The sequence below is a fragment of the Scomber japonicus genome, chromosome 10 (assembly GCF_027409825.1).
Source record: "Scomber japonicus isolate fScoJap1 chromosome 10, fScoJap1.pri, whole genome shotgun sequence".
NCBI lineage: Eukaryota > Metazoa > Chordata > Actinopteri > Scombriformes > Scombridae > Scomber > Scomber japonicus.
Window position 1 is genome coordinate 17363971 of NC_070587.1, and position 27481 is coordinate 17391451.

The following is a 27481-nucleotide window of genomic DNA, read 5'->3' on the forward strand; positions in this document are numbered from 1 at the left end:
TGGTCGTGCTCTAGGCAGCATTCCATTGGGTCTTGCGTCAGCCAGCAGTCATTCAGCACTGGTTAGTCTGGGCTTATACACTGTTAATACCCCCTCCCTGATGTCATGACACCATTAACCCAAGCCTGCTGGGGGACCACAGCACAGTTCATGTCAGTCAATTGAGTCTGCCTGGATCTAAAAGCAGAGCACCCTCTGCACCCAGCTGCTCAGCTGGGCTGTCAGTGGTCAAAAAAGAATCCACTGATGTTAGAGGCCGCTGTTTTTTTTCTTCACTAAAGGTTAATTTTGGACTCAGTTGCATAATCAGGCATCATTCCTACATTGTAACCCTTCTATCTCCTTTTCAAATATTCTACACTGGACTCAGTTTCCACAAGCTAACCCTTAAACCATGTGTGCGCCATGCTGCAAAGTTTTGGATTGTTTGAACTGGTGCTCAGCCACAAGTTAACAGTTCTAATGTGACCACTTATTGTTGACACTGCAGCCCAGTTAATGTTTTATGTACTTGGTATCTCAACTATAACCGCTGAGTAATCATGTTCTGCTTTGTGAAGAATCATTTCTAGGAACTTTTAGCCATGCCAGAGGAAAAACTTTGTGGTATTTTTCCTCCTCCCACTCCATACTGTAAATATGGACCTGTACAAACCCGATTCTCAACGCTTTCCACTTGTGACCTAAGGTGATGCAATGCTTGCTTGTCTAACCGCCAAAGTGTACAGTGGATTGAGTTTCTCACTGTCTGGTGTTGGTCCAAATGTGGCTGAAACCCAAGCCTGCGTGAGAGGCAAGAATGTTGCCTTTATTCTGCAGGTAACTGAACACCTGGGGGACCACAGGCTCGGGTGGGTACAGGTTCTGTGCCGTGGATGCACAGTGGTGTTTCAGATGAAATGATCTCTCTTGTGCTCTTGTACAGTGGAGTTTTTTTTCCCTTGCTCTCTTGTTTTCTTGTTTTTATCGCTATATGTCTCTCGTCTCAGTTTATCTTTGTCTCTTTGTCCATCTGTCTACCCCATTGTCCCCCCCCCCCCCCACCCCCCACCCCCCCAACTGCCTCTTTCTTTAGTTCGCCTCTCATACTGTCTCCTGCCTTTATCTCTCTCCGTTGATCTGTGTCTCACCGTACCAGCTGGAATCTGCAATGCAAAATCAAAACAAAGCACGGTTAGTTGACTTTTGTAGACGTATCTTACGATTAAAAACAAAAAGCCTTTTTTTTTTTTTTTTGAAATATTTCCCTGTGCGAAGTCTTGGAAAAATACGGGCATTTTTTGTGCTCTTGAATTATCACACTGTCCTAAACCCCATTCTGATTCGCTCCCACGCTCTGATTATGGCACTTTTGACCATGTATGCATGCATTTTGTTAAACATAATTGCATTTTCTGCCCTCTGGTTTTCTAGTATTATTCCCAGACTTAGGAGCGATTAGGGCTTAGAGTAGTGTACTTTGGTACTTAGGAATAGGACTTGCGCTAAGTCCTTGTTAATATGATTTTTTTCAGCCAGCCAAGTTTGTTAGCATTCCTTAGAGTAAGTACGTAAAATAAATTCTGTTCAGATTTCCCCGTAATTGGTCCCATAAAAAGGTTTTACTCACAAGGTCATTATTATTTGGATTTGACATTTACATGTGTTGTTGTTGTTGATGAGGCCATTTGCACTGATTCCTTTTCATTCTTGACTAAAAGGGGATCTAATGTGACAGCTCTGTGTATTTTATTTTTATTAGTTGAAGAAGTTCTGTGCTACCAACAGGTGTTGTAAAGACAGTGTAATGGGAAGGCAAATCCATCTAACATAGCCCTCTGGGGCCACCATTACACCCAACTTGTGCACAAGCGCCACTGCTCCCAAGCCTGGTCCATTCATCTTGGACATTGCATAAGACCGGTTCTCTCAAGCAGCCCTGAAATCCTCATCCAATTAGGCACTGTCCATGTTTCCAAAAGGCCTTTCTCTCATAGACTGGTGCTATTCAGCCTCCCCCGGCATGACATCAGGCCCTCTCTTATAGCCCCACTTTACGCTGCTGCTCCCAAATAATGAAAGCTGCCAATTAATGACTAATCAACATGTGCAACAAGCACATCCAGTGAGGAATGACTACCATCTAATCTGCTGATTAAAACAGAGGACAGAGATGCTCTGTTCAACTTTCTCTCCCCATCTTTCAGTGTTGCATTGCTGCAGAAACAAGGGCCATCCCACACACACACACACAAACACACACCGACTCTGACTGCCTCATTTGAGAAGCCTGAAAGTTGATAATTGGAATGATTTTCATGTTTCATTTTAGAGTTACTTGGAATACAAAAAGTTTCGATCAGTAAAAATGTCAGTTTTTTGTGTGTTACAGCTAGGTAGGAGGTAGCTGGTGTGTTACAGTGATGGATAACAGTGGGAATCAGACTGGCTGTAGATTTAGAGAGGTGGATGTCAGTGATGTATATCAGCATTTGTCTCACCATTTTTCACACAGAAATATTGGTTAAAGGTAGAATATGTAGAATGAGCAGAACAACGCCATCTAATGTCTCGAGATCGTAGTCGCAACAACCAAAAAGTAATTCCAGCAGTTGGGTTGCTAGGTCCGGTGCCGGATTTTATTTTAGCTCTAACTCTGTAAATATACCACTTTATCCACATGTCTAACCTTTTTAGGCGAGAAAGTAGCCCTTTAGATCCACAATGTGACGCTAATTTGTCCAAATAACATCTGCTTAAAGTTTTGTTCCTGCGAATTCGGAGCCGCTCAAGTTAGCCGTAGCGAGTAACGCACTTCCGGTCATTTTCATAAAATAAAACACCCGTTGCCTTTTATTATTAAGAAAACCATAACGATAGAGTTGGTGCTTTTATTTTGAAAACAGGAAGCGAACAAACCCTCTCTGTAACTGACTTGAAACCTGCTTGAAACCACCGAGGTACATTACATTGTGGGAGTAGCAGCGTAGCAGCAATGTCTCTGCATGTACTGCCTAATCCTAAGCACTGATTGGCTTGTGTGTGGTGTCGTCAGAAGCAGAAGAGGCTCACGGTCGTAAACATCTAGTCACGTGTACTCTGAGATGGACGCGCAGGTCAGGAAATGACGTAAACGGACCGTATATGGTTTGTTATTTGTGTTATTACATTACGTGTTGGACTAAATACATGGACATATTGAGGAAAGTATTCCGGTTAGAAGGAAACGGATTTCATATTTCACAAGAATGGATACTTGGCGAGCTGTACAGAAAGTCCTGTGTCATAAGATGATCGTTGTGGATAAAGGGAAGACTTTGAAGGTATGTAGGCATTATAGCTTTCCTTACTTAGCTCAGGGGCTAGCCGAGCTAATCGCTAATACTATTACGGCTGTGAGCAACCATAGTGGTCGTGAGTGGTCTTGAATGAATCAGAACAATCTAAGCTTTCCAACGATGTACGGCATGAATATATATGTTTAAGGGTTGGTGTTTAAAACATTCAGAAGAACGTGTGGCTACTTCCTAACATCTGTCCCGTCCCGTGAACGGAACAGCGTGCGTTAAGAGGTTAATGATCAAATATCAAAATCCGAATAGCGTCAGAAAGTCAACCCACTCTCCACATTTCCATTTCTACCGTTTTGATACTTCATGGTACACAAACAAATAGCATCTCATATGAAAGCTAAGACCCTGGCGAGTTCAACAGTACCACTATTATTGCGCTAAAAACTCAGTGAACCAGCAGCCAAAGAATACAAAGGTAAACAACCACTTATTTACAGCGACTAACAGATATTCTGTCTTACCTTTGAAGTTTTGTGATGAAAAGTTGTACTTGAGAGCAAAAAACGCTGGTTCTGCTTGTTTACAACTCCATTTCACCCAGTGCCAGCCTACAGTAGCTGCGCCGGAACAACAGATAACCCTGGCAACCCGCAATTCCGGCCGCTAATTGGCTGGTACAGTGTACACAGAACGTCATTGTCGAACCTGTCAAAAAATTTTAAAAATATTAATTCAGACTAAATATTTATTTTTTTTATGGAAAAGCAATACTTTCATTCTGTACCCCTCAAAATGCCCCGTGGCTGTATTATTTTTAAAAAAAATATAGCTTTTAATAAATATTCTACATATTCAACCTTTAAGAAGGATGTATCATGCATTAAGTGTAAATAATTTAAACATGCAGCAAGACACCAAAACTGTCAAGTCAAATCAGCTCTTTGAGTCAAGTGCGGTCCATGGGCGATGGCAAAAGTGTCCAGATCTGTAAGAGGGGGGTGTCAGGGGTGAAGGGTAAAAAGGTAACAATGTATTTATGGATGGTTTGGTTTTTAAGACTAATTATTAACAAAATGCTGCTTCTTATTTTCAAAGCTGGTGAAGAGATGAGAATCAGCATCTTAAATTAGACATTTCAATCAATTTGTTGATAAAAGTTTAAACTCTTAATAGTTCATTTCTTTTTCTTTCTTTCTTTTTTTTGGTCACTTGGGGCAGCAGAAACAAGCTGTAAACACAACAACATATTATGACCTTTGAATACTTGCTTATTCACACATCTAGCAGTTACGGAGCAATATCTGTGTTCATTTGAGGGGCTTCCTTTGGCCACCTAGGGAATATAAATCCAATCTTCAGTCTTCTTTTAGCTCTACAAACTCTTGATGGAAATATCAGGCTACTTACTGCCAGGTAGAGCTTTTTCCCGTAGTAGAGCATGGACATATTGAACAGTGCAGGTTTACATATACAAGTCAACTAGACAGTAAAGGGAAGTGTTGACGTGCTTGTTTTTTTACAGTCACCCCAGGTATCCTGTATCATCTTTCACAACTAGCTTCACCTGATATTAGCCTGTTGACAGGACAGGCTGTTCTCTACTGGATACGAGTGTGTGACTAAACTTTATCTAATTTGTGACTCGTGTTACAGAGAGCCCCTTAAGCACCACCTGCCAACTAAAAAGCCATCTGCTTAATTGAGATACATTTAGCTCAACCCCTTATTAATAAAAACAACTTTATTTATTTCATGCAATGCTGCTCTTATGTTTGGGTTTAAATACAGCAGTGGTTATTAGCCATATAATAAAGAGTTATAAAAAAGTATAATAAGTGTTTTGCTGTTGTTAATTAAGTTGTCATGCTTATCTCAATGCACGTGCACATTTCTCTTCATATCAATTTTATTCATTGGTTGAACTGTATCACTGTTGTTCTTTAGCTGAGTACTTTTCTTATCTGCGTGGCTACTTTGGGAACTCCTAGAGTTACACTTTAATGCACTCACCAGGAGACAGGGCAACCATGGGCCAACTCTGAATGTAGAAGTCAACTTTTGTGTTGTTGCTGTTAAGGGAAATATTAAAAAGCCAGAGGGGTGAGTTTAGATAGAGTGTAAATCATACTTGAAGACCCCACTTGCTCTCACGTGTTTCTCTCGCTGTCTGGAGGTCACTTCAATTTGATAATGAGTTTTGATCAAGCTTGTTCTAGATGTAGTGTTTAGTGTCCGCATCACAAATAGTGTGAGTTTGTTTATTCTTGTATAGTCTGCATCATTATCACAGGATGAAATTTCCAGTAAACCTTATGCCGCCTTCCAGAATAAAAACTATGTATCAAATACAATAATAGATGAAACCAAGTGACATGAATTTTGTTTAAACGTTAGTAACATTACAAACTGACATCAGCATAATCTAAAACAACACACTGCTACTCTGATATCATGTCATTTTCCTTATTGGATGGAGCAGACAGATACTTGATATGACTTAATTGGTCAGAGGCTGTTTAGATAGTGATCAGGATCCCCACAGGAGCTGATGGGATGATGCATCTTCAGGAGGAGGCAGTAATGGTTGGGTGTGGGATTAAAAAAAAAAAAAAAAAAACAGTCCTGTGTTGACCCTGACACTGCTTGACCCCTGGAGCCACAAAAAAGTCACCGTTTGACCTTATGATACCTGAGTAGGAGGCTTACAATCACTGTGAACTCATATGTTCTTCTATGTTCCCCCACTTTCTCCCATCACCATCCCACCCTATCCCTGGCTGGCCCACAAATCAGTGCTTGCCATTTCATGAGGATGAGGTTTGCTGTATTGCACGTGTTTTTTTTCACCCAGTACCCTATATGGAAAGAATGTGCTCTCTGCATTCCAAAGATGACTGAGCAGAGCTGAACGGCCCAGTGTTAAGCTGTGTCCAGTTCAATCAGCTGAAGTCCAGTTGACTGAGATGAACACATTTTACAATTATATATACAAGGAGAGCAGTTGACACAGCTGCACAGCTGAGCTGTAGTTGTACAGTTGCTTCTATTGAGCACTAAGTCGTTTCAGTTTTGCTTATTGAATCAGCAATGTTTGAACTGGAAATGAGCTCAGTTAATTGGTAAATACCCAGAATAGTTATTTCTGTTATATATCTGACATCTTTGGATATGAAATAATTCATTACTTTAAAAAAAGACCCAGACTGCAGACACCTGATACCAGTATTCAGTTACTTACGGTATTCATCTGAATTCATGTTCATAGCAGGTTTATGTTTCCCTGCATGTATTGGCACAGTATCATAGCATGCCCTGTTTGTTTTTTTCATACTTTTGTTCCAACAAGTTATGCAGTGTAAACACTATAATCCAGCTTTGGAAACAGTGAATGTCTATAATAAACTTCAAAATAATCCTTTAGTACCTAAGCCACATACCAAGTATCTGATTTCATTCAGTAACACTGAATGTTGGATGAGATTTTAGAATCAAATAACTTCTCTGCATTTGTGAACTGTGCTGTAAACACCTCTTCCAACATCTGACCCCAACTCTATGCTACAGTATGCTTTTGGACGACCAGCTGTAAATAACACCCACTATTTAGAATGTTTTCCCAATTAGGAAAAGAGAGGAATATATATATATAGAGAGAGCAGTGAACACAGCACAGGAATGTACAAATGAGAGACCAAGACTAGACAGATAGATATACAGACAGCAAAACATGTAGATAGACAGGTAGACAGGTAGAGACACTTCCACTCAAATTGACAAAAAGCCAAGAAGGGAGACAAAAATCACACCAAACTGATAGACAGGTTGACAGTTAAGATAGACAAACCAGACCAACATGCAGACAGACTGGTTTAAAAAATAATAATAATTCTAACCGTCTTAGTTTACAAGGCATGTTTGGCAGTAAAGCTCACAAGACACTCATTTATTTCAGGTTTGGCCTACATACAGTATGTGAGGTTAAAAGTTTAATATTTCCATTTCCCACTCTAGGTATTTTTATTGGACTCTTTGGAAAGGCTTAAGGAAGGGAAAAAGTTAATAACCTGTTATTCAATATGGGAGGAAGTTGTGGCTTAAATAAGTAATGACAGCATTTAAAACTATAATGAGAGTTAATATATATAAGATTATAGATGTATATCTATCATTCACAAAAAAACCATCCCTGTCTAAAACTTCTACTTTGCAATCCCTCATTTCCTTCTGAATAAGTACATTTGCATTTCATGATGTATTTACACTCATGGAGTTGGTTGCAACCAGAGTCCCGCAGCCTCTGAAGTCTTCTTATCATCCATCTATGGTCTGGTGAGCTGGTCAGCTCCAGCCGCTCATCCACCACCAGGAGATCTGTTCAAGGAAATGTTTCTTCTGTTTCAATTAGGCTTTACTTTAAATAGCCCTGGTTTCTGGTGATCCCAGACATCGCCTTTAGCTTCTCTGCAGGCCTTATCACCCTGGGATGTTAAAGCTGGACCCCTGAGATGTAAGCACATATCAGCATATTAACCCCCAGACTGACTAAGCATATAGGCCACCAAGACGTGTTCAACTGCAACTTTCAGTTTACAGCTGTGCTTTGTTGATTTAAGAGAAACACAGAGACTGATTACTCATCATTTAAATGTTGTAACATCCAGAACTGTATGTAACGGTGAGAGGCCAATGTGTGTCATTTTCACAACAGCTGTAGCAACGTTGTACCAAAATGCTGACTTAGTTAATTTAATAGAACTTTATATGACCAATGAAAATGACTTTCAAGTAAAGCAACACCATAACTGAATTATCATCTTAGTGTTTATGTCTCATTGGCTCAAGGCCACTGTGTTATTGCTGACTTCTTCATGATCTTGCTATATTTGTGTGCAAAGGAGGCATTTGATAAAGGTTACAGACTAAATCCACATGTATCAAGACTAAATATTTCAGAAAGTATCAGATGGATGTTGGTGAATCTCCAAGTAGAGCGCCCTTAGTAAAGTCTTGTGTATTTGCTGTGAAGCCTCCACCATGACAGTGCTGGTGCTGGTAGGAATTTATGATTCATAGGCATTGTTAAGACCCCTGCGTTTGAAGTTAACATTCTCCCTCATGCAAGTTTGAGCGAAAATCACTTTAATGAATCCAGATGCAGTCATTTCACCGCTGGGTACAGCCGCAGCACCCTAAAGTACCCCCTTTCTGGTGCGGGCGACGACATCCGGATAATTGCACTGTCAAGGTCAGAGATGGTTAGGTTTCAGTACGCTGTTCAAGTGGAAGGAATCGAATCAAAGGGTCCTGAGTGGGTCTAATCCCCACACTGGAATGGCTTTGATTGTGTCAGGGTAGCAATTAAGCATAGGTGCGTGTGTGTTTGGTCAATATATCAGTCACCGAGAGTCACTGTGGCACATATAAGCACTTTGAAACTTGGACTACAAGGTATTTTAATGCGATACGGAACGCCTGAGCTTTTTCCCATATTTTATCACGCACAGTTGAAGCAGAATTCACACTTGAGGTTGAAAGTGTACATTTATTCAGCAGTATTTAATGTGTAATCTAATCCTCATAAAAAGTGAAAATGAAAGTAGCAGTTTTGATAAGGACTTAAGCTTCAGTTTAGGGTCTAATGTAGTTAATTGAAGGTTACTTTTATCCGTGTTGCCCAACCAGGCTGACTCCTGAAATATAATACACATACAGTTCAGCTGTAAGCTAGTCAGCAAGTCTGAGGCCCCTAATGAGGCGCTGCTCAGAGAGTTTAGGCTGATGTTAATTTATTTTGTTTTTGTTGTAAACTGTGTGTCTGTAAATAATGTGTAAATGACGAGCTGTCCTTGCATGCCAGCAGGCCAGGCCACACACATGGATTGACACAGTAACACACACATACACACACACACACACACATACACACACATACTGACGCACACTCATTAAGACCAAGTCCTTTCAGTGGCCCGAGTGATGCCAAGGTCTTTGTTTAGAATGCATTCATGGTTTGGTCATTATTTGCAAGCAATTTTGGAGGTATAAAAAAAAAAATCTTCACTTTTAGTTCTCAAATATTTGGAAGGGGAAAACCCTAAGTCACTGCTTTATTATATCTGGTCAGCTGACACAATACTGAGGATAATCCACATACTGTAAGAGGAGAAAAACTGCAGAACTTCATCCTAGCCTATGTTAAAGAGGATATATGCCAGTTGTGATTTTCTGTTTGTCTGGTTTTACACTCTTGCGATGTTGGATGATGATGATGACGTCAGATTGTTGCTGCATGACCAAAATGGCCGTCCATTCCATAGCCTTTTTTCTGCTAAGGTTTTTTGAGTTGTCCACTCATATTGGAATTGGGCTCAAACCTGTATGGATGTATTTGGGACGTTTCCATGTCGAGTAAGGTGAAATGCTACTACTGTTTTCTTAACATAATATGGCCTCCTAAACTGCCAGAAGTCAGCCAAAATGCAGCTTTCAGGTACAATCGGAAATCGGAGTCTTGAAGAGGCAAGAGCTAAAATGACCTGTTTTAGACAGAGACTGAATTGAGGAGCTGCAAAGAGCAATTATATAATAAATAGGAAGTTTTTATTTTATTTTATTTCCAGTATTTAAATATAAAATTAATCCCCTTCAAGTTATTTTTGATTGTCACAATTGATCTTACGAGCATAAGAAAATGTAGTCATTATAAGTACCCTGTGGAGTTTCTGACCTTGAGTGACACTGTACAACAGTTTGTTTATGATTGCTTTCCCATGCAATAGTAACATGTGTCGCAATACATAGTCCAACCAATGTTTTCACACAATGCCAATGATCTACAGGTGGCTATAATACATAGAAGTCTGCAAGCTAGTAAACGTGAATGTAAACGGTAAAAAATAGGTTGGCAAATGTTTGAAGTGGAAGGAAATACATTCAACACTTTTGTAAGACCTCGAGGATACACGCAGTACATTTTGGTGAGGAACACTCACATAAACACAACTTTTGCTTGTTTACCAGAAAATGCTACAGGGTTGTTTAATGCTCAGATGTTTATTATTGATCTCTTCTGTTCATTTCTATCTTCCATTTTTTATATGACAATCCACACAGACAATGTTGTCATGTTAGTTTTGATTAAGAAACTCATAGCCATTGTCATTTTGCTTGAATCGCTATTGTCAGAGTAGTTGGCAGTCGGCTATACTAAGGGCAAAGTGGTCTTGTGATTTTACATTGACTAGTCAATCAGAGACAGTGAGATACACAACTCTATAAACACATGTAGAGCTTCTCAAAGACCCCGAAAATTCATAAAAGTCTTTACACGCCTGCTCACAACCACACATGCATGGCATATGTTAACATCTACGTACACACACATGCACACATTCAGAACCTCATGTACAGGCAGAAATGGACACACATACACACACCCTACTGCAGCAAAGGCAGTCTGCGCACAACCGCTAACGCAAACATGAGATAATATTAGCTTTCTATAAAATGGCAGGTCATATTTTTGAAATACCAACAGGGGGTCATGAACTGCTGCATAAAAGACCGTCATAGTTGTGAGCTCGAGCTGCTTGGCTCAAAATATACCCAGGGGTCTAACTTAAGACCTGGAGAGGTGCCTGCCGTGTATTTTTGGGTCAGTGTTTACAGGTGTTTGTTCAGTGGCGGCAATGCCAAGAGGTTAATAGGATACCCACTTTAAGAAGTTCAAATAGACTAAAGTCCATGTTGTTGAATTTGTGGTTTTTTTTACCCCAGGAGGGAGGCTTCATAGACTTGAAGAACACCTTTAAAGTCCCCTGTGGAGCAACTTCTATTGCAGTCATGTTAGCTTACAAAGACCACGCCTCTGCAGATTGTTCAGTAAGATGGAGTAAAGCAGGATTGTCAGTTGGGTAGCAGTCAGCAAGCATAATAAAGGAATCAAGACACCCAAGAAGACAAGATGAGGGAACCTCTCATCTTTTAGGTTCTTAGGTTTCCTTCATAAAGACCTACTCAATACAGGCTGCATGATTTCTTCTTTGTAGTGACCCTCAATTTACTCTGCTGCAATGAATTGCCAAGCCATATCAGCCTTTTATCAACAAAATAATTGATGTAATGGCTCCACTGCATGCACAATAAAGACCGTAAATCACTGTAGGAGGCTGTTCAAATTTGTGATGCCGTTCTCAGACTGTCTTTTACCTGATGGTGGAAATCAAATAATTTGCATGATTTCACTTAAGTGAGCCATCTTCACCTCATTGAAAAGCTGGAATTTCCTAGTGCAAATCCAGCGGCCAAGAAGTGTATTTCTTTGCCAGCTTAACATAATATTTAGTCATATTGCAAAGCAGCTTCTTTCAGATTTGGAGTTAGTTACAAACCAAAATTGTAGGACACAGGCCTGGGAGGTGCATCAGCATTTCTGTAGATTTTGAATAAGACTTATTTTGCTCACACTTTGAATTTATAACCAACCAGTGTTCCTCTGTTGTTGCTTGTTGGTGTTGTTTACTGTGGGTCTATGTGGGTTAAGAAGTGCTCTGTGCTATATCTGTCCTCTCAGTACCTAGATTTCATCTTCCTTCTGTCATCCTACTCTCCTTCCCTCATCCTTCCTCTCTCTCACTCTTCCCTCCCCAACTTCCTTTGTAGTTTTCCACTAACCTCCATTTGTCTGCTCTTCTTCCCCTGCAGGTACTTTGCCCTGTCCATCTTCTATCACACCTGATCCAACCGAACAAGTTGTACAAAAGAGCTGAGATACACCAAGCATGGCTGTGGCCGGATGTCCGGATTATTTCCTGCATCATCCAAATTATCAGGTAAATGGCAATTTCCTGTGTAGGCTTTTGCTGTTTTCTGACTACTTTTTCAGCTTGAAATTAAACATAAAGACTAGACTAGAAATGAAACAGCCAAGAGTAAACTGTGAGTGGCCAGACTGTGATGTCAATATAAGACGCTCTCCAAAACTAGACTCACAGGATGTCTGTTTAAGCTTTTAAACTGAAATGAACTGTATTTAATAGAAATGCTGACATTTCTAAACTAGAGATGTGCCAGTGTTCCCATGAAACTACTTTGGATTCTGTTGCTTTGTCCGGAGTTGGACTATTCACAGGGCATGGCTTACATGTACATAATTCATAAATGAAACTTCTGAGAATTTGTTAGAAGGATAAGGTTGTGAATTTTGAACTCTCTACTTGTACAAATCCTTCTTATTATTGATGTGTTTAATATGGAAAACAAATAATAAACCATTGGAGAAGTACGCAAAGTACTGGTTTGCTTCCAAGAATTCTAAGAAATGTTCAGGGCGTGGATTCAGATTGCTACGGTCCTTGCTAATGCTGCTGTTAACAATATAAGTAGTTTCTCAGTTATTATACACTGCAGAGGGAAATGAAAGAATGGTCTATGGTTATAGTTTGTCCCATCCAGTCAAACCCTGACAAGAGACACAGTATGTGAGTGAATGGCCATGGCACAGTCACAACATTCCACCACTGTGAACACATAGAGGGACGGGCTGAGAAAGAGTGTTGCTCCAACAGAGTTACAAAAGCATCTTCTCTTTGGCTGACCCTCCCCTGCCCCCCCAGGTAATGCCTGCTCTGTTCATCAGTGTGTGTGATTCCATGGTCGGTACATTCACTCGAGTAAATACACACACACACACACACACACACACACACACACACACACACATAGGCTTGGATCTATCTGTATTTGCTTTATTTAGTGTGTTTCCATGTGTATCTAGTACTCCATGTATGAGGCCAAATCATCAACAGATAGCTTATTGCGCCATGAAATGAGCACACATGCAAAGGAAAAAATAATCAATTACTGGAGACACAGATTTTGGCTATGTGTGTGTGTGTGTGTGTGTTAGGTCAAATTTTCATAATTTTAGTGTATAATCCAGATGCGCCTGGATGAGCACAAATTCCTTCCAGCTAAACAACAGCAAAAGTGAAGCTCTCCTTACTGACACTCCACACCAGATTCAGTCATCCCCCTTTCCTCCTCATTCACTAATCTGGGTGTTAGGTTTGACTCTCAGCTTACTTCAGACCATAAACAAAAACGTTCTTCTCTAACCCTGTCAGATGCAGAGAAACTTGTCCATACCTTTTATCTCCTTAAGACTGCACTACTGCAATGCGCTCTTCACAGGGAACCCTGGCAGGAGCATCCAGAAACTCCAGTACATTCAGAAAAGTGCTGCCAGGATCCTGATGAGAGGGCAAAATCACAAACACAAACCACCAATTCTGTTTTCACTGCACTGGCTCCCTGTCTCCTTCAGGATTGACTACAAAGTCTTGCTACTCACACACAAATCCATCAACGGACATGTGCCTCCCCTACCTACAGGAACTGATCACAACACAAACCTCTACCCGCACCCTCAGATCTGCCAGCAACTCGCTCTTCTGCTCTGCAACACGCTTGGAGCAGCCTTCCTAACCATCTTAGAGCAGCACAGACCCCAGACTCTTTTAAATAAGACCTAAAAAACGTTTTATTCAGGAAGGCTTTTTCATCTGAACTCTTATTATTATTTTCTTTATGTGTTCTATGTTACTAATACTGTAGCACTCTTGGGTTTCATTATGAATGAAAAGTGCAGTACTAATTAAATATATTATTATTAATATTAATTATTAATATATTTAGATAATGGATGGACAAACCTGATGCCTTACATTGACCTTTTACCACAAGGGAAGACCTGTGAATATCAGTTTGTCTCTTGACTTGGTGATTTAGATAACAGTGCCTCTAAGTAGATCTCAGTGCCTTAAGATGACCTTTGTTGTGATTTAGCACTATATAAATAAAGATTGATTGATTGATTGATTTTTATTATTGATTGAGTGAGGGCAGAGCAGTCATGATGATCAGTAGAAAAGCAGACGACTAACCAACTTACATACCTACTCACCAGCTCAACAGGGATTATATATTTTGACATTTTTTCCCGACATGTTTACTGACCTCTGGAACCTTTGGCTTGACTTTTGGACATCAGGTTTCAACTTTAGCTGATTTGTTCACACCAGCCTGGGTAGAGCAAAGGGCTTGCAAACATTTGTATTAGGGCAGTAGCACTATTACCCTGATCAGAAGCTGCTCTGTTGTCTGCTTGACATCTGGGTCGTGGCTTTATCTATGACCTTTGACCTCAGAGCTAGAGGACAGAGAGTTCACCCAGCTAGAGTCTCCCAGATCTCCACAGCTTAGAGAGACACAAAAGAAAGATCCGCATAAGGCACTGTGTGTGTGTGTGTGTGTGTGTGTGTGTGTGTGTGTAGCAAACTGAAGTCAGGGATGCTGGTGTGTATGTTGTTTCTGTGTTTCCGCCTTATTGCTTCAGCTGCAAAGATTAATCCACACTCGTAAAAATAGCATCGTTTTTAATGAGGCATACACAGTGTAACAGCACAGTTTAAGGAACTAACCCAACAAAAATAAAACTGGAGGGAATAGGCATGGAGTTGAGGCAAAGGTGACATCCCCTGTGTAAATAATCACATATGGTGTCCAAAAATAGAACAATGTACATATGTGTAGGCTAATCCTCTCTCTGCTTGTCTTCAGCATTCTTTCAGCTCTCATCAAGCCCATATAGAGCTTAACATTTTGTCCTGCCATTTCAGTTATTTTAAAGAAAATCAACATTGTAGCCAGCGGTGGTTTGAATAGGTGCTGGAGCTACAGTATATGGACCACGATATTCCCACACAAGTATACCCACACACGCAGATGTACACGTGCATAGACGCACACTCACTGTTTGCAAAGCGTTCAAGTATAACAGATGCACCTTGACTTGTTGAATGAGATAACCCATTCACTGTGAAATTCCAGGGTTATGGAAGATTTGCCCTGATAAAACTACAGCGGCAATTCAAAACAGATTCAAGATAACATTCATACTAAACTCAAGGGAGTATATCACCACTTTAATCTTGTTTCTGTTGTATGGTCGGGACTGGTGAATAAATGATGGCATGTGCAAAGCAAAGAAAACTTTCATGAGGTTAAAAAAAAAAAAAAGGATTGATGATAGCTGATTAAAGCAGCCTTAATCCAAAAACTACCACACTTGCAATATATTTTATGAGGTTATGTGAATGTAAAACTAACCTGGGCCTTCATGTATTGTAAAACTTGAGTAGATTACACTCTACTTAGTACACCAAAACATAATATTGTAATGGATAAACGTTCTGTATGCCCTCCAGTGTGTCGGATCACTGGATAAACAAGCACAGGCCTGAGATAGCCTGATTGTTTTAGCTGGGGCTAAACATTAACAAGATTGCGTCGTGTTTCTCATAAATGACCAGTAATTCTTGATATCACAAGATTGCATTTGTTTTACTTGAGCTTTTGCAATGTCAATGTTTTCTTGCATTCACAGTAGGAACATTTCACAAAAATCACAGATGAGTGTGACATGAGTCACAGGGCTACAGTGACAAAGTTTAACTTTGTCAACTTAGACTCAATCAGTCGTCACTCTCAGTTCTTTGGACTTTAAGTAAAGGTTATGCTTCAGACGTCATGTCCAGTTTGTCCAATTCAGGGTCATGGAGTAGTTGGACGCTCGATGTTCCCACACAAGTGTAAAAGTTATATGTCTAAACTTCTTGCTGTGGGGTGAACAGGCTAGCAGTTATAGTCCAGAGGCAATTTTCTAATCACGATTGGAAGATACTTAAATATTTTATTTATATTTCTAACATTTTATTCATTACCTGATCCTTGAGTAATCAAAACAGTAATCAAACCTTTGTTCTCAGCTTGGATTCATCCATCTCACCAGGCTTCATGTTATGTGCTTGTGTAACAAACCATCTGCTGCATCAGGTTAATTTGTATTGACCATGAGCACAACATTAAGATTTCACAAAGATCAGTAATTATTATTATTATTATTATTATTATTATTATCATTATTATTACAGAGCATTGAGGCCAAAGGATGTCAAATGATGTGTTTCTATTACAACTGCCCAGACCAAAAACAAAAATTTAAAAAACTAAATCATGTAATATTATGTAATTGCAGGCTAAGCAGGCTTGTCTGTGGCTCAGCTGTGCTGTGACAACAACCTCAGCTACAGCTCAGTTTCTACACTATAAACAAACAGATAAATGTAGCACGAATGCACACATTAGTGTGACCTCATGATCTCATTCTACTTAATTATGTAAGAAGGGATTTCCACTCCTGCTTTTGCTGTCTAATGTTCAAGTATGTTGTAACTGGACTATACCAGTTAGCCCTACTTCTGTCATTAAGAATGGCTGTCCAGAAGCAATTTTTGGACCCTTGTGTAAAATTTCCACATCTCTAAAGCTTTCTTAGAATATTAAGTTCTTGGTAGATCTAATCTTAATGGAAACTGCAATGCTAAATTATTCCCATGGACTGTGTCCATACTGAGCTGTTCCTTCTTAGCCAACAGCCATTCCATAAGTCTAGTATTGATTCATATTCAATCCCCAGTCATAACATTTAACCTCAGTCTGACCTCTTCTAAAGGCGTAACTTTGGCATGCGTCTCAGTCTTTTCCTTCTTGTTTGAGGCCCAACCTCCAAACCTTTGTGTTGTCTGCTTTCAGTGCCTTAACCTTGTCTCTGGCCTGCCACTGACCCCTTTTAAAGAACTAAACCCTCAACCTCTTGACTCTTATTTGGAGTTCCATTCAACTTCATCAATATGAAAGGGTGCTTATATGCTCCTTGTCAAAACTTGGCCTACCCATAGTCCTGTTTTGACCCCTCTTTAAGAACTTAAGCAACACGTCTGTGTGCGCGTGTGTGTGCGCCTGTGCTTTTGTGATTGCGTGTGTAAAGAAAAGTTTGAGTGACAAGCAGCTTGAGAAAATATAAGAACACGAATCAAAGAAAAAGAACATCTGTGAGGTTTTTTTTCTTCGGGAGACATAAAAATACCCCTAAAAGTTAGCTTTTATGTGATATCTCATTTTGTCTCCCGTCTGTGAAGCCTCAACCTAACTGCATAAAGAAATGAAGAGTTAGGCAATAGCATGGCTGAGAATTATGCTAAATGGCCAATATCTATAAGATTAAATCCCTTCGTTAACATTCTGTCAATTGTCTATAGGAGCGTCAAAGGCTGTCTGGGTTTGGGGTTTTTTTGTTTGTCAGATCCACAAAAGAGATCAAGGTGTGCTTTAAAAGTCCTTTAGTTCTGTGGTGTGTGTGTGTTAACTCATTTACTCCCAGACAGCCATGCAAAACCGCATTCAAGTCTAGTATATGGTGTGAAAGAGTCCCTACGTTTTCGCTCAGTGGAGCTGAACCATGACCATCTTGTCCTGAATACACACACATACGCTAACTTTGTGCTGTACCATCCCACCAACCAAACAGCTTCCCAGTGCTGTTTGGGTGACTGGGTAGGGATCAGTCACAGTCTGGTGGCTGGACCCCCAGACGGTGTGCATTGATGACGGGGAACAAATGGGGTGATTCGGTGGTTGTTTTATTATTTTTTTAAATTTCAAAAGCCAGTTAGTCTCATTAAGATCCCAAATCTCTTTTTCGATCGGGCCAAGACGGCTGGAATTCAAGACAATACGAAAACGGAACAATGCAGTGTAATGATTGGATGCGGTTGGGTTGGTTGGTATAGAAGAGGGGTTGGGGGGTAGCGGTGGACAGAACCATATACTGACGTTGCACATCCAGTTATATCCAGTTTAGTCTGAACATAGGCGCCATCAGAGACAGCACGGAAGAACTTTCTGCTTCTATTTCAAATCGTAATGACTAGGAAAGCTAGACATTTTGCAGGTAAATCATGGAGCGTAACTCTTCAGCTGAGCCTTTATTTGGAAGAATGGAGACATCAGAGTGGGATTCTGCTTCAAACTTAATTCTCACAGTGAGTTGACTCTCTTTGCACTGCTCATTGAGTCTTGTTAGTAAATGTCATAGGCTTTAAAAAGTAACATCACAGCGAAGAAAATGTTGAACTTTGCCTTGAAAATGGCAGACAGTGTGTCTTTCTCCTGCTTGTTAAGGAAATTCTCGAAATAGTCCGCTGCAGGGGCGGGGGATGCAAATTTAAGATAAAATATTTCCAAAAGCTTTCAGATTGAATAGAAAGAAGGTGCTATTAATAATGCTTTAGGTTGTATTTCTTAAATTAAAAACTTTTTTAAAAAACATAAGGTATGTCACAGTAGATATTGGTGTGAATTATCACTCGGACACGGGAAATAATTTAGGAGTTGTTTAAAGGGTGATCTGCTTTGTACTGTGGCTATAGTGGCATATTAGAGGGAGGAACATCATTCAGTGTAAGAATTTACGATTATCTTGCATTGTCGTGACATTTATTGGTGAAAAATGTCATCCTGCAGCACAGCCTGGACCTCCTTCATTAAATAAGACATTGAAGAGAATATATAACTGACTTAACTGACTGTGAGTCTTAAGAATTACATGATAAGCACCCTGACCATGAACCTTTAATCACTTGTAACTTCATTGTCTCCAGAGGCAACAATGATAGCTCCAACTGATGGAGGGAAAAAGCATCCATCATAGAAAATTAGGCAGAATAACATCAATCATAGAAGAACCTCTGTAAAAGAATCCAGCTCTGCCTCCATCGTCTGTCACTACTGCAAATGAGGCAGAACAAGCAACTGCAACCGCTTTTATTGCTGCATCTGAGGTCTGCTGTGGAAGAGAGACAGAGAGTCAGTAGCGATGTTTTTCTGAACACAGTAGCTCGTCCCAGTACATTCTGTTCCCACTCCTGCTGTTAGGCCCAGCGCGGGACGCCAGTCTGCTCTCACACACACACGCACATACGCACACACACAATGGATAACCCACAGTTGTACTTTGGTAGTTGTAAGTGCTAGAAACAAATCAAAATCAAATATGTTTATAAACATACTTGTACGTTCCCTGTTTTTATGGTGATTTTGCCTCATCGCATAGTTTAGCACTGACGGGAAATATGGTGGGAATGACTGAGAGAGGATGTGCAGGTCAAACCAGGACATTGTGGTTTAATGCTATCAGAGATCTCGTGCTCCTACAGACAACTGGCCAAGTTCACATACTGACAAGCACTGTAAAAGGAGATGTTTTTTATTATTATGAATTGTCGTACTGTATGTTGTTTTTTAGGATTTTAATGTAGTTTGATGAACCACTCAACATTTCTATTTTAGCATTTGTCCTGCGCTGACCTGTTTTTTATTTTATGTGATCTTTTTCAGCCCAGCCAATTTGAAAAAATGTAAAGATAGGATGCATATCGCAGGCGGAGTCGCCTCTTTATGCTGTTCACTGCTCTGACCACAGCAGCTTTTCCCGGCTCTGCTGTTTGGGAACTGTCATTTTTCTCTTTAGCAACTTAAAAATACATTTATGTTTTGGCTGTTGAGGTCCATTTTAGAAATGGTCAAGTTAAAAAAAGAAGCACAGTGTCAAAATCTCATAAAATGACTTTAGTATCTCATAATCATAAGATCTTTTCTCACAATTATGAGATAGTAAGTTATAATTAAAGAGATATTTTCTCATAATTATGAGATCTTGATTTCTTTATTATGAGAAACGTTCAAGGGGACTTTCAATCGTCATTGTAGAAGACAGAAATGGTAACACGATTACAGTAGATAGGATTATTAGTCATCAGTATTCAAAAAAGAAGTTTGGAGGTATATGGGGAGGGCAGAAGATGGCTGATTTTTTTGAGGACATCCATACTGGGGCACTGATGAGGACTAAAATCAGAAGGTGGCAACATGGATGACAACTCCCATAAAACGCCAAAGAAGAAAGCAGTAGTATACCATGCATATCATTGGTTGAGGGATTTTATAGACATGTTTGCTACAAACAACAACAATAAGCACAACAATTCATAAATCAGCATTGCACATCTTAAGTCAGTGGGATCATTCAGGCAGAAATAAAAGTTAATTAAATCTAGCAGCTTAATCTTGTCCCTGTTTTCTCAAATGATGATTGATAAACGCCTTCAAGTTTTTTCATAATAACAAGATAAGGATCTCGTAAATTACAAGAATATTATTTCATAATTATTACTTATAGTTACATTATAATGAGAACATAATTATGGTTGGTGAATAAAATGTGCTTCTGTGAAAAGCTGCCAGAAGAAACGTTGATGGGTGTGATGTAGTGTGTTTTTTTTAGTGACATGCTTCTGTAATAATTGAGGTGACCAAGATTTTTCTTTTTTTTCCTTCCCTCTCTCTCCCTCAGCAGGACAATATAGACCGGTCCTCCAATCACAGACAAGCTGACCTCATTGGTCCGAGCTTCCAGCAGTCAACCAATCGGAATTCTCCTAGCCATCAAGGTTAGTCCCCATTACCACCAATAGATTTTTGTGCATATATATGTGTGTACATGTGTGTTTGTGTGTGTACTGATGCTTGTACATTAGACCTATTCTTGAATTACACCGGTGTTATATGACACAGAAGAGTGCACTTGGTTATACCCAGGCATCAAATTGCATATGATTTTACATGTGTAGTGGGACCTGTCATATTACATTGCACACCACTGGGACTTAACTGTACATTGACTTGGTGTAACATTACCCTTTTAATGGTCTCACTATTTGTTAAGGTTGTGAAAAAAACAAAAAATAATTCATTAGTTTTCAACTGACCGATATGGTTTTTTAATAATGAGTCACTATAAAACAACAAATATGTCCATTTACGGTTCATTTTTCTTACTATTATCTCATATTAGTAAGTCATATAAGTATCTCCCTGTATTTATCTTAATAGTGATTTAGTGATTAGATTTCAACACATATATTATTTGCTAGATAATGTTAAATTCATCATATTAATAGCAGTTTAAAATCAGACTTTGTATTTCATGGTAATATTCTTATATTTATATTCTTATATTTTGTGTAAAAAAAAACAACCTTTTGGGTGTATTCATTTACATAATTCTGTTCACTAATCCCTCTGAAACTAAACCAAATCAAAAATGTATAATTAGTTAAGGAACACAGACAGGGCACATCCGAAGAGTGATGTATCTGCTGCTAACTTCCTGGAAGGAAACCACTTTAAAAAGTTTGGTACTGAAAATCATAACATTCTTTAACAGTCCTAAACATAGTCAGTCAATTGGATCGAAATAAGTACAACAAACTTATCATGGCTCTATCAAACACACAGTTAAGCCTGCTGTGTGCTCTCCATTTATATCCATGCATAAGAGAATACAAAAAGGTCATAGAAATCACCTGGGAATCTGGCACTGCTGCTGTGGGTTTGTGCGTGCGTGTGCATCCCTCGTCTCAGTACAGTGTGGTGAGCAGCTTGCCGCTCATTATCCTCTGCTGGGCCAGGGTTGGGTGGAGGGAGATAATATATATTTGGGTCTCTTCCGCTGTAAACATTTCAGCAGTTCAAAGGGTGATCTGCATGGACACAGGGTGCCATTATAATTACTCCGTCTATCTAATTGTGCTATACAGGGTTCGTCCATGACAATCGGAGCATGAGATTTAAGCACAATATTGGCTCAGCATGGGAGGTAAGGGTGGGGAGTCTGCGAGGACTCAACGAGTGAATTAGAACGCTTGGCCGTGGCATGGGAAATAAATGGAGCAGAAATGGCATTGTCATTTTTCAGAATCAGCCAGGATGGAGGGAACTCTGGAGAACTGGAGAGACAGACAAATGGAAATGACTTTAACTAAGGGACATTTTTGCTTACTCTGTCTGAATAATACTATTTTGGTTAGATACTAAGCTGTTTAGACAGTATGTGTGTTGGGAGTCTGATTTATGAGCATTGCTTCTGTTGGCCATTTAGATTTTTATCAGATCACTTTCTCTATTATCTCAGTCTTTCTTTCTTTAATTCTTTTAATGCAATGGGTGGCTTATTATGGCTAGAAAGCTGCCACTTTACAGTTTTTTTTACCATTTAGAAATGTGTTAAAAGCTACATTGTGTGAGCTGCCTGCTTAAAGTGGCACTTTACGTATTTAGCCATTGTTTTTCTAGTGTTATTAGTGGGATAATAATCCTTGCTGACGTTATTAAACTTGTTTTCCAGGAAACTCACTCTTTTATTCTTATAGGACTTTAATAGAGCCACAAGCCACTTGCTGTGTTTGCTATAAAGCCAGAGCAATCATAAACCTATTAATATTTAGGAGAACAGTGAGCTTTGTTGGAACGTGACCTGCTATTATTTCATAAATTTGAAAAGATGCTATTGAACAGCTTATTGGGGCATTTGCAAGTCAATATTTGATGTCTAGAAATAGTTGTAAGTTGTATGTGATGTTCTCAAGATGCAATCTATGAGTTTAATATGGCTTATCCTAATGCAGTCCTTTTTCATGTAAGAATGACAAGGCTACATTGTCCTGAGAGGACGCATGACACATATGTGGGTCTAGTGCAGTCTCTCACAGATGTCACAGGCTTGCACTGTGTTGGCTCCTCTGTGTTGTTTCTCTACCACACAGCAGAGTGACTTCACCCTTATAGCTGAGCTCATGGTCTTTAGGGTGCTACGACCTGCTCTGTGCATGAATACATGAGAGATGGTCAGACTGGAACATGTGTCTTTTATCTCTTGTTTGAGTGTGTGGCAAACTTAACTTATTAGTGGTGTGTCGGATGAACATGCAGCTTCTATAGGAAACACATCCTATCAATGTTACCAATGCAGCACAGTAATATGTCAGTGTAGCTCTGGAGGGGTTGACCAGCGATGATCTCAGGCCTGGAAATGAAGTGCCCACCTCCAGTAATTCTAGTTGTGCCTTTGTAGAGGGAGAGCGACATGTCACGGGCACACAAGCATGGGTATACACGTGCAGGCACACATGCACACATACACACACTCTCACTCACAGTGAGGGGCCGCATTCCTGAAAATAATGGGGCTCTTTAACAGGGGGTAAAGGAAGCACAGGGGTATGTGTAGATTATGATGTGATGTGAAAGCAATTTTCTGATTTGTTAGGCAAAAGTGTTCATCGCCTCATAACCCTTACCCCATGTCATTACTTATAACACACAATATCTTGATTTTCTCGTAAATGGTTTTTAGTGTAATTAACTTAATCAGAATCAGCAGCAGGTTTATTTTTTATTTATTTATTTTTTTAAAGATTAATTTTTTTGCCTTTTATTTAGTTGGTAGCTGGCAGAGAGGCCGGCAGGAAACAGGCAGAGAGAGAGAGGGGAATTACCTGTAACAAAAATATATACAAAATAAGTCCTAAATTAAAATATTTAAAATGGTTTAAATTGGTATTTAATTCTCTGTAGGTTCATCACTATGAGCAACATTGCTGACATTACATACTGTAATTTCATACATAGCAATTACAGCTGCTTTAACATATTTGAGAAATTGAAGGTTTTAAACCTAATAAAGATGCTAACTGAACAATCGATGATCAATGAAATGAGTAGTCTTCATCCTCTGGGGACCACGAATGTCAATACAAAATTTAATGATAATTCATCCATTAGTTATACCAACTACTATATTATACCAACTGACTAGCAGATTAACATTGTCATGCTTATACAGTTTAGCTAAAAGTGTAAGGGGAAATTGGTTAACAATTCTGATTGGGATAAGACAACTGCTTCTCACAATGCTGTGTTAAGTGAAATACTCCAGTGATGTGGCCGCCCCTCACCCCGTGTGAACCCACTCTTCTCTTTCCCCCTTCCACAGTTCCCCCTAAACATATCTGTTTCTATGTCCCTCTATTTACTCCTGGCTCTCCTTTCCCTTCTGTTCATCTCCGTTTTCCCTTTCCTTGCTCCTCCTGTTTCCCTCTGACCCTCCCACACTCTCCCTCTCCAATCAAGAGGCTTGGCCCTCAGTGGGTGTGTGCGCTGTCACCAGTGGTATTATACACCCCACAGCCACGCTTTACAGTTTAGACTTGCTCAGTCTATACTCCCACTGATCCCTTTGAATGGAAACCCCTCTGCTGGGCTTGTATTCAGATGCGGTTTATCCTTCGTGTGTGTGTGTGTGTGTGTGTGTGTGTGTGTGTGTGTGTGTGTGTGTGTGTGTGTGTGTGTTCAATTGATGTGCGATATATCTATACCCCTTTTCTACAGAAGTGTTGCCCCTCCCCTCTGTTTTTAACTAGCATGAATGAATAAAAATGCATGGATTACATTCCAGGGTTAAGGAAAAACAGAGAGCCATATGGAACTGCCATCAATACAATGGTCTTGTTTTGTCCATGTCTCGTTCACTAATGATCAGAAATATTCAAAACAGCTTTTATGCAGATTTTTACTGGACTTAAATAGATTACAGTTGGTTAATACTGTATTTAGCGTGGTTCAGACAATAGAGGGAGCTTTACCCCCAATTTAACTGATTATAGATTCATAAAAAAGAAGGGAGGGAGCTAAACAGAGTAAATGAACACAAGCCATGGGAGAAATGAAACAACAAGTAAATGAGAACAGTAATGACAGTGTTGTCCTTTAACCCAACAGGGTTGTATATTTTGTACTGACTTCCACAATTGTGCTCAGGCCAAATAAAAAAACAAAAAAAACAAAAAAAACTTAGTGTTAGCATTTCAATAAAAGTCTTTTTACATGCAAAAATGCCAACGTTTCATCTTCAGGAAATGGTGATTGGCATTTTCATTGTTTTCTGGCATTTAATAGGCTAACTACTTAATTCATAAATTAATATAATAAAATGTCCATGAATTGAACCTTAATGAGGGTTGCTCGATATTTACTTTTCTGCCGATATCCAATATTACGATATTCCCCAACTCTTAATTTCCCATACCGATATATGCAGGCTTTTTTACACCAAAACTGTTAGGTAACAACATAACATATCTCCTACTGTTGAATTAACACATTATGCCTCATTTTATTGTGATGCCCCACTGGATGCATACATAAATGCAACATGGTTTTCCAAATGTAAACACTATCTGTGCAAAATAAGAGAACTACTTCAACTTAAGTTGTGGAAAAAAGTGCCAATATGGCACTGCCATATTTATTATGCTGCTTTGCAGTCATTGCAAATTGCAAATTTACTATCCGTAGGACAAACTTGGAAATAGTTCCAAACCACATGGCTGTGTTCGAAACCGCATACTACATACTTCTATACTACATAATTCCATTCTACACACTACACACTACACACTAAACAACCAGATAGTAAGCAGACCGTTTACACTGTAGTAAACTACACCATAACCCACAATGCATTTCGTTCGTACCCGAGCTGAAGCTGATTCAGCTGATACAGCTCTAACTCTGTAAATATACCACTTTATCCACATTTCTAACCTTTTTAGGTGAGAAAGTAAAGTAGCCCTTTAGATCCACAATGTGACGCTAATTTGCCCAAATAACACCTGTTTAAAGTTTTGTTCCTGTGAATTCAGAGCCACTCAAGTTAGCCGTAGTGAGTAACGCACTTCCGGTCATTTTCACAAAAATAAAACACCCGTTGCCTTTTATTTTTAAGAAAACCAACGATAGAATTGATGCTTTTATTTTGAAAACAGGAAGCAAACATACCCTCGCTGTAGCTAACTTGAAACCAGCGAGGTGGTGATCTGTGACGTTTGTATTTTGGGTTTTTTTCAGAAATTACGTTGCATCTTGGGTAATTTGAGTGTGAGTAGTCAGCTCTTGATGCATACTCCGCATTTCTGGCGAATCTAGTATATAATCCGAGAACTTCTCGCATACTACGCAGTTGAAACACACTACATACTTCAAATGACATCAGAGTTAGTACGAGTAGTAGGAAAGTATGCGGTTTCCAACAGACCCATAAACCCCATTTCTGGAGGCGGGACCTTTACAGGAAGTCCTCTCACTTGCTCCTCTCAGCTGTTGTGTTTCCAGCAGAGTAGGACCCAGATAGGACCCACCGGACTCTGACGGTGACGTCACAGAGGCGACTTGCTGAAAACATAACAGAGAAAATGACAACGAGGAGGTTAACCTCGTTTCTGTTTGTGTGTTTGTGTCCATGGCGGTGGACGCTATGAACTTGTTAGCCACGGTTAGCCACCCGCGAGTCTAGCGTGTTGTTGTTGTGTCATCAAGTGCGAGCTGGTAAACGTCCCATGCTGCGTTCATGCAGGCTTGGAAATGCTGAAACCTACAGAACAAACATCGGTTATAAAACCTGATACTGATACTTCCTGATATAAAATTTTTAAGTAAATATCGGCCGATAATATCGGACATCCCTATTATTAACCACACATGAAACCACCTCCACATGGATCCACAGTCTGTTGAATGAGGTGATTTAGTGTATTTACTTATCTTAACATTTGTTTGCAGGAAGGATTTATTGATACAGTGTTTATATCTATTACACAGTGTTAGCAGTGCATTCATCTCTTTTTCTCTTAATAAAGCTTTAGATGTTGAGCTGTAATACCCATTTTATTCTGTTAACCCTGCTGCTGTCCTGCTACAAACACCAGAGCCACAGACTCTATGATACCCAACAACCCAACACTGATCACACTTCGAGGTGGATATAACTTTAATATAAATCAAGCTGTCAGTCAGATTTTCCTCACTGTTACTGGTATGTCTCTGTTTGTTACATGGTTGTGGAGTAAATGCTGGGTGACCTCTGCAACGAGTCCAGTACAAATCCTACCAACTCACAATGATAGTTTCAGACTTCAGTGGCAGATTTATGCTACATACTAAAATATTCTCAGGCACATGTTGATATTTTTTAGTCAACACATAGCCACAATATTTGGTGCCAGAGTTTGTGGCCATTAGGCAACGGTGTCACAGCTGCAGCTTCTCACTGTCAACAGCTCTGTCTACATCTGTAGCTGCGTGTGCTCTCCGCTGCTTGAGCTGCTCTGATATTTTAAGAGGATCTAATTAATGGCTATAATATTGTAAGGCCAGGCGTGCCGTGACCGCCGTGTGTCGGGTGGGCATAAATAAAGGTGTTTATGTCCCCTCTTATGCCTGCCAAGGCCAAGTAGCTGGCATAACTTCTATTTTCAGAACTCTATGTCAGAGAAAAACAACCATAGTTAGCTTCCTGGTCCAAATCTTCATGGGTTTAAATCCTGTGCGTGCGTGCCTGCCTGCATGCTGTCATC

At 39.7% G+C, this 27481-nt stretch overlaps 1 protein-coding gene across 2 annotated transcripts in view; it reads left to right on the forward strand.

The window, feature by feature from the left end:
- grb10b (growth factor receptor-bound protein 10b) overlaps window positions 1-27481 on the forward strand; it is a 71184-nt gene that overhangs the window by 2746 nt on the left and 40957 nt on the right. The window contains exons 2-3 of one of the 2 annotated variants that reach the window (XM_053326618.1): window positions 11976-12103; window positions 20584-20680. In XM_053326618.1, the coding sequence (XP_053182593.1) occupies window positions 12053-12103; window positions 20584-20680 (148 nt within the window). In that variant the 5' untranslated portion in view covers window positions 11976-12052. The remainder of the gene's footprint in view (window positions 1-11975; window positions 12104-20583; window positions 20681-27481) is intronic. The other variant, XM_053326619.1, reaches the window with a different exon arrangement.